General features: G+C 49.2%; 2 protein-coding genes across 2 annotated transcripts; one reads left to right on the top strand and one right to left on the bottom strand.

Moving 5' to 3' along the window:
- Nucleotides 1-212: 212 nt before the first annotated feature.
- Nucleotides 213-15,888, bottom strand: DNAJC17 (DnaJ (Hsp40) homolog, subfamily C, member 17; the record flags this gene model as incomplete). The annotated part of the gene is made up of 10 exons (XM_010012270.1): nucleotides 213-335; nucleotides 7,351-7,479; nucleotides 8,267-8,347; nucleotides 8,985-9,062; nucleotides 9,550-9,599; nucleotides 11,455-11,551; nucleotides 11,978-12,060; nucleotides 12,430-12,517; nucleotides 14,591-14,649; nucleotides 15,819-15,888. Coding segments are annotated over 10 exons (858 nt in total), but the record flags the coding sequence as incomplete, so codon positions are not given.
- LOC104403965 (chromosome unknown open reading frame, human C15orf62) lies at nucleotides 3,065-3,595 on the top strand. The gene has a single exon (XM_010012269.1). It carries the CDS (start codon nucleotides 3,065-3,067, stop codon nucleotides 3,593-3,595), a length of 531 nt encoding a protein of 176 aa, XP_010010571.1.
- Nucleotides 15,889-17,442: the final 1,554 nt, after the last annotated feature.

Genomic DNA, 17,442 nt, shown 5'->3' with positions numbered 1-17,442 from the left:
TCCTGGAGCCCCTTTAGGCACTGGAGCTGCTCTAAGGTGTCCCCTTCAGGAGCCTTCTCTTCTCCAGGCTCAACCATCGGCCCAGCTCTCTCAGCCTGTCAACAAGCCCTATTCCTACAACAGCTTTAAAAAAGGAGGTTTATTGACTTTAAATTAAGCAGCAGGTTTGGAAATGCAGAATGTTGGGGTGGGAGAATCCATCCTCTCTCACGTTAGGTGTGAGACTCCTCCTCCTCTTCCCGCCTGAGCTGCGCAATAAGCTGCTGCCTCTCTGCCGCTTGGCGCATCCTCATCATCACCAGGCTCTCGTAGTCCCGTTCTGATACCACTGATTCCTGGGAGCAGAAAACAAAGAGAGTGTTGAGGACACCCTCCCCCTCCATGAACCACACTCACAACACGTACATTCAGGTCAGGGGGGTGGTTCGTAGCAGTTTGGCCCCAGAGAAATGGGGCAGGGTGTGAAAGCTGCCTGGCCTACAGAAAACAGCCTGTGTCTTAACAGTGCTGCTGTGAGACAGGCAGTGGGACAGACTGGGAGGCCCAGTTACCTGCTTGCAACTGGAGCTACTCCCTGCTCACAACAAGGTTATAATCATAGAACCCCAGCCTGGTTTGGGTGGAAGGGACCTTAAAGCTCCTCCAGCTCCAACCCCTGCCACGGGCAGGGACACCTTCCACTAGAGCAGGTTGCTCCAAGCCCCTGTGTCCAAGCTGGCCTTGAACACTGCCAGGGATGGGGCAGCCACAGCTTCTCTGGGCACCCTGTGCCAGCGCCTCAGCACCCTCCCAGGGAAGAGCTTCTGCCCAAGAGCTCATCTCAATCTCCCCTGTTTCAGTTTAAACCCATCACCCCTAGTCCTATAACTGATGAAGAGTCCCTCTCCAGCATCCTTGTACCCCCCTTCAGATACTGGAGGCTGCTCTGAGCTCTGGAAAGCTGTTCTGAGCTGCTCTCACGTTGGATGGGAAGCGTGGCTTTGCCTCGCTGGGGCAGGTTATTTTGGACAACGAGCTTGCTCTGCAGGTCCAACACTGGGGCACGAAGTCCAGTGTACACTTCACCCGTTACAAAGGCTAATGCCATAAAAACATCATCATCACACCCTTCTGTGGTTCAGTCATGGCAGTGGCTGCAGCAGGAACACCAGCAGGTATGTTCCCAAACCCGACCCAAGTGCGGTTGAGTTCTCAAAAGCTCTTGGAGCCCTTTCTTCTGTGTGTGGTAGCAACTGTCACGTCAAGCAAGTTGATTGCAGACTCTACCTAGTCAATGTAGGCAGCAGATGACAGCAGCTACTGCAGAGCAAAGTGGTGGGTTTGGCACTCTGCTTTCAGAAGCCACTGAACATCAGTAGGTGGCCTGACTATTCTGGATGTATGCAAAGCTCTGCAATGCTTGGAAACATCCAGCCCGTTTGCCTGACAGCTCAGGTAGAAATAAAAGCATCTTCACAGAAGGTGAATGAAAAGAAGTAAATCTCATGCTCATTTTACTAGATCTACTGGTGATTTAAGGACATTTAAACAGCAAAGAGAGGGGATGAAAAGGCAATAGAATAACTAAGTAAGATTCTGCATGAAAATGGGGCAAGTGCAAATTTGCTGTCATGTGCCAGCAAAGTGCTTCCTCCAGCTGCAGTGTCTGGCTGGGAGGAGAAAACAGAAGCCCACAGTAGATGAGGAACTCAGACTGGGAAATGAAGAGGCTAATATGCCATAATTGGTATCTTAGGAGCTGCATGAATGAAATAACCCTTCAGTACTGCTCAGCACAGGTCTTCAGAGTGTCTGAGAAAGCAGCAGATTGTATCAGCCCTCAGTGGCAGAACTGGGCTGCTTCAAAGTTCCTGACCACCAACCACAAGCACTGTCTCTTGCTGGGCTGAATGAAGTAACCTGCATGAGGCTCATGCAGATGAATCACCCTCCAAACCTGAATCACCACCTCACACTCTGCATTTACATTTAAAACAGACAAGAGACGACTTCTAGGCTCCTTTGGGAGCTCTGCTCAGACAAGAAGCCAGCAGAAGCGGCAGGAGGGACAGCACCAAGAGGACCAGTCTGGTGCAAGATGGGCTCCAAGTCCGTGGTGACAGTTCTCCAGCAGCCCGGGCGCCACGGAGGGAGCTCGTGTTCTCCTCGGGAGCGTGTGGGCTGATGCTTTGCCACTCCACACACCTACTTCCTGCAATCCTGGCAATTACCAATAGTGTAAAACCCAGTTTCTGACGTGGCTGACTCAGCAAGGGCTTGGCTCAAAACAAATCCATACGCACAAGGAACTTGCAGCCTGGAAGCAGTGACAGGAGGCACATGAAGAGAAGGAGGCATTGGGGATTTTCAGCATTCCGGGTCCAACCTGGCTGAACCGGCCCTGGACTTGCTTCTTCCAACGTTCCAGTGCTGGTGAACGTGGTAGCCTCAGTTCTCCGAGTGCTTCAGCAGTCTCTCCTCTCCGCGTGTTGGGCTGAGGTGCTGCTCCACCACAGTGTAAGTCTATTTTACATTCAGTTTTCCTGATGGTTGCCTTTTACACCTGCGTTTTGTCGTGGTTCAGATTCCTCTTCAGCTGTTTCTTTGGTTTCCTTCAGCACGACTGAGTCACCGTCTCCCTTCCCAGCCACCCACTGAGATTTTTATACTGTGCCCTGCACGGAGAAGGTGGCTGGTTACCATGGTACCCCAGTGCCCTTCTGTTCTAGATGCTAGATTAAATCTGTTCTCATGGTGACTGTGCCTTTGCTATTCTTCACCAGCTTGTTCCTGCAGCTCAGATCTAATAAGCTCAGACATCGCCATTCCTTCTCCACTGAAGAAGGAGACTCCTTCTCCACTGAAGGAGACTCCTCCATAGCCAAGGCAGGCCAATTGCTCCTTAGCACAGGGAGATAGTGGGAAGTTTGCATTTCCTGCAATACCAGCCTCTCTGTTTTCCTTCCAGCTACAGGAACAGGGAAGGAAGAGGTTGTTCCTGTTGTGCCGCTTGCTGCTGATCCTGCGACTTGAGTCCAGCACCTGACTGTGAAGAGTCAGCAGTTTCCTCCTGCTCCTCATCAGCATGGATACTTGGCGGAGAGGGTCCATCAAATCCACAACGTTCTTCAGACGGTTCTCACTCAGGAGACACAAAAAGCTGGGCAACCAAGTCATCCTCCTCAATCAGAACAGCCACACTCTGGACAGTGATGGACAGTGCCAGAAGAGGGAATGCTTGAGGGATCTGAAGGACAAGTCTGATTACCTGTCATGCCAGAGTGAGCAAAACCTAGCCAAGGCACAAGCCCCCCCCAAGCCTCCCCGGCTGTACCTGGACAGTTCTAGCTGCCCCAACATCATCGACCACACAGATTCTCACTCTGACATCTCCTTTTCTGATGCTTCTCATCAATACCACAAAGCCACCCAAACCCAATTCCACAAGGACCAGGCTACAGACTATGGGACCTCAGAGACAGGTTCCCAGAATGGCACCACTCTTTCTGACCTGTCTGACCCCTTCCTGTCCTTCAAAGTGGATTTGGGGCTATCGCTTCTCGAGGATGTTCTGCAGACCCTCAGGAAACAGAACCCAAGAGATTACACCATTTGAAGGTATTTATCATTTAACATACCCCATTTCTTTACTGCTGCTGCCAGTTTCTCCAGTCCTAGCAGGAGGAAGGATGCTGCAGCACTCCTGTTGTGTGTGGCCTGTTCTGTTGTTCTCACCTCACCCATCACAGCCTGTCCCTGTTCCTGTCCTTGCCACGGAGTCCTTCGGAGCAGAGCTCGCAGGCTCTCTGCTCAGATGACAGCACTGCCTGCTGGAACACTGTGGGCAAGTTCCCATTCTCCACACTGGGAATTTCCCACTCCTGACTGTGCATCTCCTCCTTGGGGGCACTGTTTGGCAGAAGACTTGTTTTGGGGATGTGGCTGTGACACTGCAGAGCATGGACAGAAAGGGATATGCCAACATCATCTGTGGATAAACAGGTAGCTTGCAAGGAGACAGTAGCATTGCATCTCAAAGCCATAGTTACGGCAAGGGTCAGAGACACAAACTGGTCTTTCTTCTCCCACCACATTTGGTTGTGAATGAAATCAAAGCTGTTCTTCCTTTTCTTCTTCCTTGTGGGTTTCTTTACCCCTAACTCAAGTGCAGTTGGCACTCCCAGCCTGGAAACAGGTAAACATCCACACAGGCTCATAATACAGCAACAGCAGTTTATTATCCTACTAGCAGGAGAGGAACTTTCTCTAGCTACTGCTGCTTGAAGCATGCACTGATCTATCAGCTGTACAGATATGGAAGAATAAATGTATCTGTTACTGGAAGTGTCTTGTTGCCTCATTTCATTGGGAGCAAGCTAGAAAGAGCCCAGGCGCTAAGAACACAGGTCTCTTATCTGTAGCCACCAAGATGTACCCTCTCTGGCACTTGAGGCTCTTCTAAGGGTGGGGAAGCAATGTAGCTCTGCTCTCCTTGGCTGGGACTTTATCTTCCCAGGGGATAGGAAGGGAAAGGCTCTACCAAGCTAAAGGCATTTAAGGCAGCATTGGGCAAACTGTTAAAAGAACTCTGCAGGAACCCCTGGGTGACCAGTTCTGACCATTTTCATAGCCAGATTAGATACCAGGGCTCTTAAAACCTCCAGGCCCCCAGATAACCACAAGCTTTGGAAGCCAGCTACAGCAAAGTGCCCAGAGACATTGCAGAGAAGGCAGAGATGGCTCTTGACCTACTAGATTCACATCAGGCTGTAAAGTCAGATAACATGAAACCAACACTATGAAACGTCAAAGGAGCTAGGAAAGATGCAAGAGTGCCAGCGAGAGGCTTTCCTCAGCACTTTAATCCACCTGAATGGAGTGGCAAGTGCTTCACGCTGTTGTAGTGGCAAAACATGCTCTTCACAGCACTGTAGAGCTGTTGTGTGCCTTGAACCATTCAGAGCTGCAGCAATCAACCAGTCATCGCTCTCAGTAGCCTGGAGTAACAGTGGCCAATCCACAGTGTTTGTCATTCAAGCGTAACTCACCTCTGGCTCCAGCAGCTCTCCAGGAACTGCTGGTCAATGTGCACCCACTGTTGGAGAAGAAAACAAGCCAACCAAGACTGTGGAGGTCAGTATCTTGCCTCTTACTGCATCCCCACAGCAGGGCTTTTCAACAACCAGCCTGGCTTTGACCTGGAAACTGCTTCCAGAGCCCCCCTCGGTCCTAGCTATTGTGTAGCTGCCCTTTAGCTGAAGGCTTTGGTGCTCAGCTCCTGGCTGACTACCCCAGGCAGGGAGCAGACGCAGCTCGGAAGCGGATGAGTAGTGAGTGTGTTGCCATGAGAACTGCAGGTCTCTGCCTGGTTTCTGAAGCAGAGCAGGGAAGGAGCTGCACAGAGTGGGAGCAAACATGGGGGTGGATTCAGACAAAAATAGGAGCAACCCAAAGGGAGCAGAGGATAGGAAGTGAGGGCAGCTTAAATCAGAATGAGATTAGTGCAGCTTCAACACAAGAACGTGGCCCCGGTGGCTGGGAAGCCAGACTGTGTACGAGAGGATGAGGCAGGGAGTAGGTTGAGGCAGCGGCAAGAGATAGCTGAGAGAACTCATTTTGCATGGTCTAGAGCTGAAGAGCTGAGGACAGAGAATAAGTCACCTGGAAGTCTTGGGGTAATGGTTGGACTTGATGATCTTAAAGGTCTTTTCCAGCCTGGTTGATTCTATGATTCTGTGGAAGCAGTACAACCAAGAGAAGCTCTTACCACGTTACAGACTTTAGAAGCATCCTAGTGGAAGCAGCAGCAGGATCTGGGGAGGGTCTGGAGTAGGAACTAGGAAAAGGAGGAACCGGAGCAGCTTGGAGACCTCAGCATGGACAGCAAGACTGCAGTGTAATTAGAGAATCTGCAGGTGCTTACAGAGAGCAGCAATGGAGACAGACAAGCATCAGCAGTGCAATTGCTGGGGAAGGATGCAAGTTCACTGGCCACAGCTCCTCACCATTTTGAGAGCTCTGTGGGATTGACAGGGCTGTGCTGGGCAGAAGTGAGTCACCAGCTCTACCCAGCAGGGACACCTCTCGCTGCTGTAGCCTGCTCTCCCTTGTGCTCCACCAAGCTAATCCTCCACAGCAGCAGACGCTGCACTTCCACACTAACAAGCTTTGGCCATGGAAAGAAGCCAAGATCAACTCAGTTAAAGCAGGGCTTTTGAACCCATGAAGGCAAGAACCCACCACCAAGCTCCAATTGTAGCAGCAACCCTCTTAAGTTAGGAACAAGCCAGTTCTCATTCTGAACAATCTCACAAGCTGCTAAAATATTTAGGTAGTGAACACACACAAAGCTGATTGAGACACAGGGTAAAGGCACCTGTGCAGCATGAGGCAAGAGTCCTCTCTGCAATTAGATCATTCTGATCTTTATACCACGGGGAAGAAGGCAGTAAGTGTCACATGGAGTTTGAACTGGAACTCAGATAACCAGCAAAGGATCTCAGGCCCCTCCACAGCCAAGGAATTGCTACCTAGGATCAGAAGACACTCAGAGCACAACATAAAATCTGTGCTACAGAGCAAAGTGTGACATAACCTGCTTCAAAAGAAGTAGATACACCTCCCAGTCCAGAATGCCACCAAGAGCAAGGGGTAACAGAGTCAATGAGCTGCTGCAGCACGTCCTCAGGCTGGTTTCCATCTTTTAACCACTACATGTTCCACATGTTTTGAGATTGGAATCCATTTGCTACTCGAGCAACAGCTTCAGAGGGATTATCTTGTGAAATAAAGAAGCAGCGGCTAAGAGTTAACACACACCTTGCACTCAAAGTAGCCACATGGGTAAAGAGGACCAAAACCAGACAAGGAGGCCTCTACATGGGTATATAATTGCTTTCTCTTCCCTCTTGCAGACCCTAATAGAGGTTTCCTTACAGCACTGAAATTTCATCCTCTGGGGAATGCAGTGAGTAACTAAGCCTCCCTAGAGAAGCCTTCTAGGAGACACATTTCAACCAGCTGTCAGCCAGAGGATTCCCACAAATTAGATGACTAAAAATTCCACAAGGATGGCATTAGAGGCTTTAGCTGAGCAAGGAACATCCTTGGTTTTCACTCTGAAGAGAGATTGTGTGAAGATTGTGTCATCCAAATACTCGTGTTCTCAGTGTGCAGCTACTCAGGCAAGAGGTCCTTCAAAAAAGCCACTGCTTCAGCACAAAAGGGTCAGCAGAGAAGGAGGCTTTGCACTAAGAGCTTCTTATCAGCTCTGCTGGGAATCAACAGCTCACCATCAATGCAAAGTACACTGGGAATGTAGGTTTCTATAGAAACAGGTTTAGGTAACAGCAACCTGTGTTGTCTCCTTACCTGGGAAGTCCTGGGCTCACTACTGCTGTCAGGAAGGATGGGGCTGGCCCTGTTTTGGGGCTGGCCCTCCAGCCAGGAAATCTTGAGAGGATTATTTATCAGGCCAACTTCATTCTTCACAGCCATCTCCTGACAGTGAAAACAGCCGTTGAAGATACCCATCACCACCTGAATTTCAGAGGTCACTCCCTCACAGCTCACCAACAACCATAAAAGCTTTTCCACCTCAGCCTGGCATCAAGGCCAAGCAGGGCACAAACAACACTGGTCTCCCAGCTGCCCTGCCTGAGGAATCCCCTTTAAGGTCTGTGTCTGCATTAAGCATAGATAGAACATATTGTAGCTGGCACTTCTGATAAACAGGTCACAGACAGTCCTGTGGGGTTGCTTTAATTATTTGGATATCTGAGTGAAAGGAAGGTGACAAGGGACAGACTCTTGTACGGTGAAGTTTAAGTTGATGGAACTACTACAATTAAGGGTAACTGATGATTTCTGTTTCCACAGCCACATGAATTACTATAACTCACAGTGAGTCAAGACATTTTGCTTGCTTCTAAACTGCAAATGCCTGACATAACCCCTAAAACTTAAGCCCGTTCCCACAATGGTAGTTCACCTTCAGTGAGAGCTGGTTAAACAGCTCAGTGCCTGCTCTTTGAAGCAGAGACTCTTCCCTCGGTCTTTTCCACACAACCTGCTTGTTTATGTGCATGACCTGCTCTGGGTTTGTGCCTCCAGCTTTGCCACTCCCTTCAGGCATCTGTACCTTTAGACTCTCATTACCCTTCCCCAGTGCCTTAATGACAAGGCAGCGTCTGGAGGCTGTCAGCTCGCCAAAGCCTTCCCTCCTGCAGCACCCACCCCTTCTTGCCCACCGTCAGCTACACACATCCAGGGGCTCTGCCAGACTTACAGCAGCCTTAACCGTAGCAAATTCCACAACTGCACTCCCAGTCTTCCTATTGGAGATCACCAAGTGGAGCACATCACCATACTGGTAAGACAAAGAAAGAAAGAAAGGTTAATTACAGAGCCAGCAGAGAAGTCAAGTTCATTTCTGAAATGAAAGCAAAGCGAAAACATGTGTTTTCTCAGACATGAGGCTTGAGCTGTCACCATTTCTGCCTTGCATGATGCTCCCACAGATCCCAACCTGTCATAATTTCTGTCCCTCCAGGAAATAGTTCTGGGGAGGAATGGAGCTCCACACTTGGCTTCCAGCAAGCCCCACTGCGAGAGGGCTGCTTTGCTCAGTCAGAGCTACAGGAGACACTTGCATGAAGGGAAAATAAAGATCACCTGCTGGGATTCCTCACATCAAAGGCTTGTCTATGCCTGTCCCTGAGCTTCCCACAGCAGCAAATGCTTAGTGCTTTAAGTGAAGGCAAAAGTGCACCACAACCACACAGCCAGGCTGATTTCTATGCAGGGCATGAACCACTCAGTGGGAAGAGTTTTAGGAGGAGTCCCTGCTGGGAACAAGACATCGGTGCTCCCTGGGGAACAGAGCACAGCTAACAGGTCATGCTGCTGGTCTCTGAAAACTGCCTGAGAAAGCTGGACACCAGAGAGAGGATCCACTCCAGTTTGTATGCAGCTTCCTTCCCAGAATCCACCATCCTTTCTTATACCTTTTGCAGGATCTGCAGGAGAACATCTTCCGAGTATCCCCCTCTTGCCTCATCTTCTTTCCTGCATTTCCATTTGAGCTGGGAAATAAAGATGACAAGTTTTGTCCATGTGAACAGATGCTCCTGCCACCTGCACCTTAATAAAATCTGCTATTTACAGTTACACCCCCAGAACAGTGACCTCAACTTCAAAATGTCCAAAGGGAGCAAATTATTTGGGGAACAGGGAGCACTGCTCACTGGAATAAAAAGATCATACTTGAAAGCATACTAATGGCTCTATCAGGATAATAAGCAGATGTTTCCCTGTGCTTAAAAGCAGAGACAACTCAATTTCTGGCTCAGAAATCTGGACCAGACAGTAGAGAATAGGGTGAGGGGGGGTGTTTTAAAGGCAGTGACAGGAGCTGTTCATATGCATGATGCATACTAGATAGAGGAGCTTCACATCCACTGTACAAAGGGACTTGCCAGTCAGCAGAGCTGAAGTGTCCCTTTTGTTTTCTGAAGCTGTGTAATGTTCTACCAGGTTTCACCAAACCCCAGCTTTATAAGGATGTCTTACTTTGAGTTTAGGGGTTATTTTGCCTTCTGCTCCATTCCTTTCTTGCTTGCCTAAACAGGGGAAAGGACACGAGTGAAAACTTCCTGGTTAAAGATCAATTAGCATAAAATTCACCTTGAGAACACACATATGGCAATAGCAAACACTTCTGGATTTCCACTAGACCATTTCAGCCCCAAAAGTCTAACAAAACACTATCGTGAGCTGTAGCACAGACTGGTATCAGATATCAGCACTTTTCCCCTCCTGTGATGCCCAGCCCATGAGCACAGCTGGAACCAACTAAGTAAAAATACAAGCAGGAGACCTGTTTGATTCTGGGACATTTTCGCCTGCAAGAAGGTTGTGCTGGTGGGAACAAGTGTGGAAAAATCAAGGGTAGACAAAAAGACAGGATAGCACAACCTGCGAATTTGCAAGGCAGTTCTTCATAGTGGGGTGTTCTCACTGCAAGGATCTCAGAGTGGTTTCTAATCAGCAAATGCTCAACATCCTCCCCAGTTCCTGAGATGTGAAATTAAGTTAAGAAAGGCTGAATGAGGAAGGACTGAGGGACCTGGGGGGTTTAGTGTGGAGAAGAGAAGGCTCAGGGGGGACCTGATCGCTCTCTGCAACTGCCTGACAGGAGGATGGAGCCAGGAGGGGGCTGGTCTCTGCTCCCAAGGAACAAGGGATGGGACAAGAGGAAACGGCCTCAAGCTGCCCCAGGGCAGGTTTAGCTGGAGCTGAGGAACAATTCCTTGCCCAGAGGGTGCTCAGGCATTGGAACAGGCTGCCCAGGGCAGGGCTGGAGTCACCGTCCCTGCAAGTGTTCACAGCCTGGGTAGACGAGCCTCAGTGCCAGGGGTTAGTGGTGGCCTTGGCAGGGCTGGGAAGGGTTGGACTGGATGAGCTTAAAGGGCTTTTCCAACCTGGTTGATTCTAGGGTTCTATGAATGTATGTATGTTCTACACACAGTCTGCAGTGTCAGACTGTGCCCTGGTGACTCCCAAAACAATTCCTGCATCTGGACCAGGGTTACTTTTTTACTTATTACATCAATATTTTTCCTGTAAGAAAGCAACAGATCCTATGCCATTTCCTCTGCTGGAATGAAAAAGCAGGAAGCAGGAGACAGTAAGTCCTCCCATGGAACTGAAAAGCTGAGCAGCACTGTAATTAGTTTTGAAAAGAGAAGAACCTTCTGAAACAGAAAACTGTATTCTAAGCCTACACAGACACAGGATACTAAAAAAGGCAATTCACTATTGAACTGCGTGGATGGGAGTGAGGTTTAGGTAGGCCAAAGGATGAGGTTCTGGGATTCTGGAAAAATCTCATCCCCTCCTGTATGAGGGAGACCAACTCCTTTGTACAAGCCTGGGATGCAGCCTGTATATGCCCAAGGAACAGGAGAGAATCAACTTCTAGAAAGCAAAGCCTCAGCAACCATAGACTGAACCAAACTTTGTTCTCCACACCAAGTCTCTTCTGGGTGATGAGTATCAGGAACTTGCAAGGGGATACCGAAGTAGTAACCCAGTGGCAACTACTGGTTTTACAAACTGGGATCATTCCCCATTCTGAGTCTGCAACACTGACTGCTACAGCTGCGAGAGACGAGCAGGACTTCAGGCTCCCTCCAGCATTACTGTGGGGCTCCACAGACCACCTACATTCAAGACTCCAGAGTATTTACTGGAAAGGAGCAGCAACAATGTGTTGAAGAGCAGCACGAAACACATTAGGAAGCAGCCTCACAGAGATACCAGCCTTTTGACTTAGCCATGATGAAGGTGTAAAGCAGAATCCTACACATAAGGTGACCAAGTGATAAGGCTGCACCGGTGCCTGAGCTGTCCGCAGAAGAGCTGGAGTCACCCCCACATACTTTGGCCGAGGGCTCCAATGTCCTCTGCTCTCACCTTGGAAGTGCTGCTCTCTTTCACGCTGAATCTGCTCCTGAATGAGTCTCTGCTGCTCCTGGAGCTGTCGGGAGCCTTCTTCACGCAGGCGTATTATCTAGAGCAGAGGGAAGAGAGGATGGGTACCCGAGGGCCACGGCTGGTTATGCCAGCTAAACACTGCCAAGGGGAGCTTTTCTCTTACACCCATCCCCTGGGGCACCCCTCTTGCTAGTTCCCCTGTGACAGCTCCAGCACTCATAATCAGACCCCTCATGTTCCTAGTGCCTATCAGCCAGCATATAACCCATTAGCTGCTGTTATTGTCTGCTATGCCAAAGCAGAAGGGCAGGCAAAAGGCAATATCCCAAACTGCTACAAGATCCCTTCTGCACGCCTCTTTCACAGCCATTAACCCAAAATGCTGGAGGACTGCTACACTTGGATTTGGTGCATCACATCCCATGTGATTTGCATTACGATTACAAAGACTTTCAGCAATTCTTTGTAAAAGAAGTAGAGAAAACTAAGAATTTATCATTACTTCTTGTTCTAATGATCTTGTTGTCCTGATCTCCTCCTCTTCACTCTCATGGGCCTGAGCTTCTCGTTCTCTGGCTTCAAGATCTGCAGAGAAAGCAACCAAATTACAACAGTCCAAAGAGAATTTTCACTGTTGACCAGGGGTGGATGGAAAGAAGCAAACTTGGCTACACTAACACCAACTTCAGAGTAGGGTCCTGACAGGTCTGCTACCTCTCCTCTGCCAGCACATGAGTGTATCAGCAGTGCCACAGCCATCAAACCCCTCCCAGAGCAGAACCATTCCAGCTATGGCTGTGGGAGGAGATTTCAGACAGCTACAGCATTGTACTGGGCATAAAGAGGCCACAGCCATTGCAGATGGGCAGCAGATTAACCCATGGTCAATTCCATGCAGACACCCAGCTAAGGAAGGCTTCAAGCCAGGAGCAAGCGAAGGTTTGATGTCATTACCAAGCTTCACTTTCTTTCTCTTGTCATCGAGTCTGTGTGTCCTCTCTGCAGCCTGCTTCTTGGCCTTTCGCACTTTGTCATAAGCCGCCTGTCAAAGAACAACACAACAGTGTGAAACTATGTAAAGCAGGAGAGGGAAATGGAAAGCAGTGAGTAAAGGTGACATCAGACACTGAAACGCTGTAAGCAGAGGGGAAGATTTTCTGCTTCTTGCTAACATTCCTTCTAAAAGTGTTGGAAGTTCACACAAATACCCTGGGAACATGAGAAGAGGCCCACGGATCTCCAGATGGAGCCTGAAGGGGTGAGGGAGTGCATAAGTAACTGCAATGTGTACTGAAGAGAAGGTCTGACCCATCTTCAGAGGTGGGAAGAGTATTCTGGGTTCCTGAACATGCCTAAAGCAGCTTTAGGGGCACTGCTAACAGATCAGGGTTGGTTTAGAGCAGAGGTTTACAATTTAAAACGTCTGTTTCATATGGAAGATTCATACAAGACGGGCATTAGACTCAAACGAACGTATGAGATCAAAGAGCACCAGAAGTCCTGAGCAGCAGTAGCACATTAACATCCATTTAGCACTATAGAGACTTCAGAACTGGTGGAAACCAGCTATTTCACTGGCACCTGCTTAAACCAGTTGGCAATCTCTTCATCGGCCTACACAGAACCTCTCTGTAGTAGGTAAAGCACAGACTGGCACAGTGCTCACACCTTGCTTGTAGAGTAATTGTACAGGAAAGCACTGTTCTTGTTTCATAGACTGGAGAAGCTGGTGTTTTCCCTTCCTGCACAGCAGGGGTTTGCTAAACACCTTATACTTCTAAAATGTAGAAGCCAAAAAGTTCCTGGTTGCCAAAAGCTAAATCACCCCTTGGAGGGGAGATCGCAAACCTTGCCAATGTTTGAAAAGAGGGGAGTTATCTCATGTCTTTAAATCTTATAACCTTAAGTTTTAACAGGTCTTCTCCCAGTTTATCTGGATAGAGTTACTCGCTCATTTTTATCTGGTTGTTATTCCTCCCCATCACACATCCAGTATGCAGTGGGCGCTCAACTACTTCCTCACAGCAAGAGGAGAGCCCAAGCTCCCTCTGGCAGCAAAGCTCTTGCAGCAGAAGGAAAGAGATTGTGATTCTGATTCAGCCTTGCTGTTTCCAAGTCTCTTTTGTGCCCCGTGGAAAGGCTTTGAGCCTTGGCAATCACAGCTAGATATTACTTATTTGTCAGACCTTGTCTTCAAGGGACCTGCAGATGCACTGTTGCCATGGGAATTTAATGTGTCCCTGCATCAGCAGTGGTTATCATTCAGATTTTAAATGGATATGCCCCAGTCTAATACATTATTAAAGATAGTATCTCACCCTTGGGTGAAGGGACAGAGCTACTCCCAGCACATCAAGTCACAAAACCAACATTTGTTATTTGTTATTCTTATCTGACACCTATTATATGATCTCATGGAGTACTAGAGGGAGTAACAGATGAGACTTGCATTCATGAAGGCACGCTGGAGAAGACAGAAGGTCAGGGAGGCAGAGTTCCCAGTACCTCTCCAGCACGCTTGCAGCACCACACAACCCCAACACTGCTGAGGGATGGGTGTCATAGAATCACAGAATCAACCACATTGGAAAAGCCCTTTAAGCTCATCAAGCCCAACCCTTCCCAGCCCTGCCAAGGCCACCACTAACCCCTGGCACTGAGGCCTCGGCTACCCCGGGTGTGAACACTTGCAGGGACGGTGACTCCAGCCCTGCCCTGGGCAGCCTGTTCCAATGCCTGAGCACCCTCTGGGCAAGGAATTGTTCCTCAGCTCCAGCTAAACCTGCCCTGGGGCAGCTTGAGGCCATTTCCTCTTGTCCCATCCCTTGTTCCTTGGGAGCAGAGACCAGCCCCCTCCTGGCTCCATCCTCCTGTCAGGCAGTTGCAGAGAGCAATCAGGTCCCCCCTGAGCCTTCTCTTCTCCACACTAAACCCCCCAGGTCCCTCAGCCCTTCCCCATCACACTTGTGCTCCAGGCCCTGCTCCAGCTCCGGTGCCCTTCTCTGGCCCCGCTCCAGCACCTCAATGTCTCTCTTGCAGTGAGGGGCCCAGAACTGACACAGGGTTCGAGGTGCAGCCCCACCAGTGCCCCACCAGTACAGGGGAGGATCCTTACCCTCGCTGCTGCATCTGTGAGCACCGCTAAGGCCTGAGACAGTTGGTGGAAGATTTCCGCTGGGGATTAGAAGAAAAAAGGGTGAGATGCAGGAAACCATGCTAGTGGCCTGGGGGTGAACCAGGAGAGACATTCCCTTATGGAGGAGACCTGCAGAACAGCAGAAAGAAGAATAATCTTTCCAAAGTGTTTCTAAGGCAACCTATAGCCAGGATCACCTCAACAGACAACACTGGTTACATAAACCTCTGTGTGAATTAAGAAACAAAACCTGGGATCACTTCAATTGACCAGAAATCTTGAGAACAGGAATTCCACAGACCCCATCTACAGCAGCTTATCAGTCAACCTGCAGCCAGCCTGAAACACACTGTTACAACCAAATTCTCCCCATCACATCAACAGGTTTTTGGCCTGAGATTCAAGCTTTGCATTTTACAGCAATATTGATAACCCTCTTCCTGGAAGGTTACACATATGAGCCAGAGGCCTCCCCACACGCTTCAAATCACTTCTCAACCTTCTGCACACCTCAAAGCCCACAGCTTTCCTCTCACTGCTCCTAAAAGCTTGGTTTTCTGTTGGGAATTTTTTCTCTGTACTACAGCTATAAGTTCTCATGGCCCATCAAATTGGGGAATGCAAAATAGAGAGCCAAGTTTATTTTGAGGTGTCCTGATGAACAGCATCCTTCATCCTTACCACTGCTGTTCACTGCCACCTGCAGCTACCAAGCTGAAACAGAAACACTGCACAAGCCAGGCCCAGCTAATGGTTTAGGTATACTCAGCTCCACAGAGTCAGGGCCTTGTCTCTGACAGATAAAAATGGGCATTGCCCATAGATAATATGATTTATAAGTTGCTGAAAGGTTTGTCTGTGAGAGGTATGAATTAAAACAGTGACCAGCCACTGAACACTGGGACAGCACAGCCAAAGGTCTGGGCTTCAAGTTCCATGTGGGAAGATTTGGAAGGTGCAAATACAATTTCAGCACTGACTTACCACTGATGTTTCCCAAACCAACCTGACTGCATTCAACCTCAAAATCAGAGCTCTCTGGTAGTGATGAAAATACCTCTTAGTCCTGCCTGTGTATACTTTGTACGACATATACCCAGGTATTCCCTTAATTACACGCACACAGATGGACCTGAAGCAAAGCAGGAGCCTGCCCATGTGAAAACAAACAGGAGTTGGTGTTGGGGTCTGCACAGCCCCATCTCACCTGCCCTGGGGTTGTCCGGGTTCTTATCGGGGTGACACGTCAGGGCCTTCTGCCGGTACGCCTTCTTCACCTGCAAGAGCCACGGGTTAGGCTGTGGTGAGAAAAGCAGCTTGGGGGAAAAACACAACAAACCACCACTACAGAGACAAAGAAAAGACTGTTCAGAGGGGTTTTCTGTGGTTGGTTTTGCTGAACTGAAAACACACCTCCCTAAGCAAGTAAAAGGCTGTGGTGGAACCAGCATTCATGTGCATGACCTGATGTCCCCCAGGCCTGACAGGAAATAAAGACCTTCTTAGAGCACTGATCGCTCCAAACCCCCCTGTGCTGAAGTGTAAAGCAGGCTACTGAGACAGGAAGAGACCTCTGAAAAGCTCAGTGTGCAACCTCAGCACAGCGACCTGTCCTTTTGGACCACACTGTACCATTAGGACAAGCGCTGGAGCCCAGGACACTCTTGAACAAGTCTCAGCGTTCTCAAAGCCAGAAGTTTCACTTGTTAGGTGCACTGCAGTACGGAAGTCAAACCTTGGGATCACCCCAGCTAAGTCTGGTTCACTGAGGCAGCTTTCTAGCCAGAGGGATACCATGTTCTTTGCAGCTTTAGCTTTGAGACAGAGCAAGTACCATTTACGGTACAACTGGCTTTGGCAAGGTGAAGGGTTCCTGACCAAAGACTGGTTAATGTCTTCTACACTTCAAAGGAACACTGACAGCTTTCTGAGCTTACTCACTTAACAACCGAGTTCCCTTTGTCAGGGAACAAGGAAGGTGGGGAAGAAAAGCTGCTCCGTTCCACCGCCAAGCACCTTCCTCTGCTGAAACGAGTGGAATTACTGGTGCCCGGCACCACCTCGTGGACGAAGTTCTTGGAAGGGGAATGTGCAGCTAAAGCCCTGCAGGCTAATCCCAGCTCCTGCATAAGCGGGGCCCCAGTTAAGAGACACAACTCTCCTCCTATGCACCAGTCACAACTGCTCCAGTAACGGCACCTGGCTGGTGCAGATGAGGCTTCTCTGAACAGTGAGGTTAAACTACTTGAGTAGCCTTGCTCCCCCTCGTTCTCTTCTGGCCACGCTGCTCTGCATACAGAGGGGTTTGGGGCTGTTTCAAGTACTTTACATCAAGGACTAGCACTCTAAATTACACTTCTCACTGTAAGTTCCTTTCCCCCCAGTGACCAGCTGGGCAGCAGAGCCGGGGTCACCCCACGTCTCCCATCTCCTTCAGCCCTGTGCGTTACATTTAGCTTGTCCCCTTGTTTTGTGCTTCATCCACATGGAATCTCCAGGCAGCCTCAGGTTATGCCCAGGCTGTAGCTTCCAAGGTTTACCCTGTTGTGCTGCTACTGCGCTTTAGTGCTACAGAAAGGGGAAAATACACAAAAATAAAGCCTAAGGAGGAAAACCACAGCTTCCCTTCCAAGCTTAACCGTGTTTAGTTACTAGTTTTACTCAGAGCTTTGCTTCCCTTGAAGCGTCCTTTTCCCAGCTCAGTTGCCCAAATCTCGTGTTTCCTGTTGATTTACCAATTAAATTAAAGGAAACAAGGGGACACATGTAATTCCAAAGCCACGATATTGACCAGATGATGGATTACGGGAACCGGCAGCACCCAGAGCAGC

The sequence above is a fragment of the Nestor notabilis genome, unplaced genomic scaffold, assembly GCF_000696875.1.
Source record: "Nestor notabilis isolate BGI_N333 unplaced genomic scaffold, ASM69687v1 scaffold17813, whole genome shotgun sequence".
Lineage (NCBI taxonomy): Eukaryota > Metazoa > Chordata > Aves > Psittaciformes > Psittacidae > Nestor > Nestor notabilis.
This window is presented reverse-complemented; position numbering and strand designations above follow the sequence as displayed.

Excerpts from the sequence above, each read along its gene's own strand:
- LOC104403965 (XM_010012269.1), top strand. The coding sequence starts at position 3,065 with ATGGATACTTGGCGGAGAGGGTCCATCAAATCCACAACGTTCTTCAGA.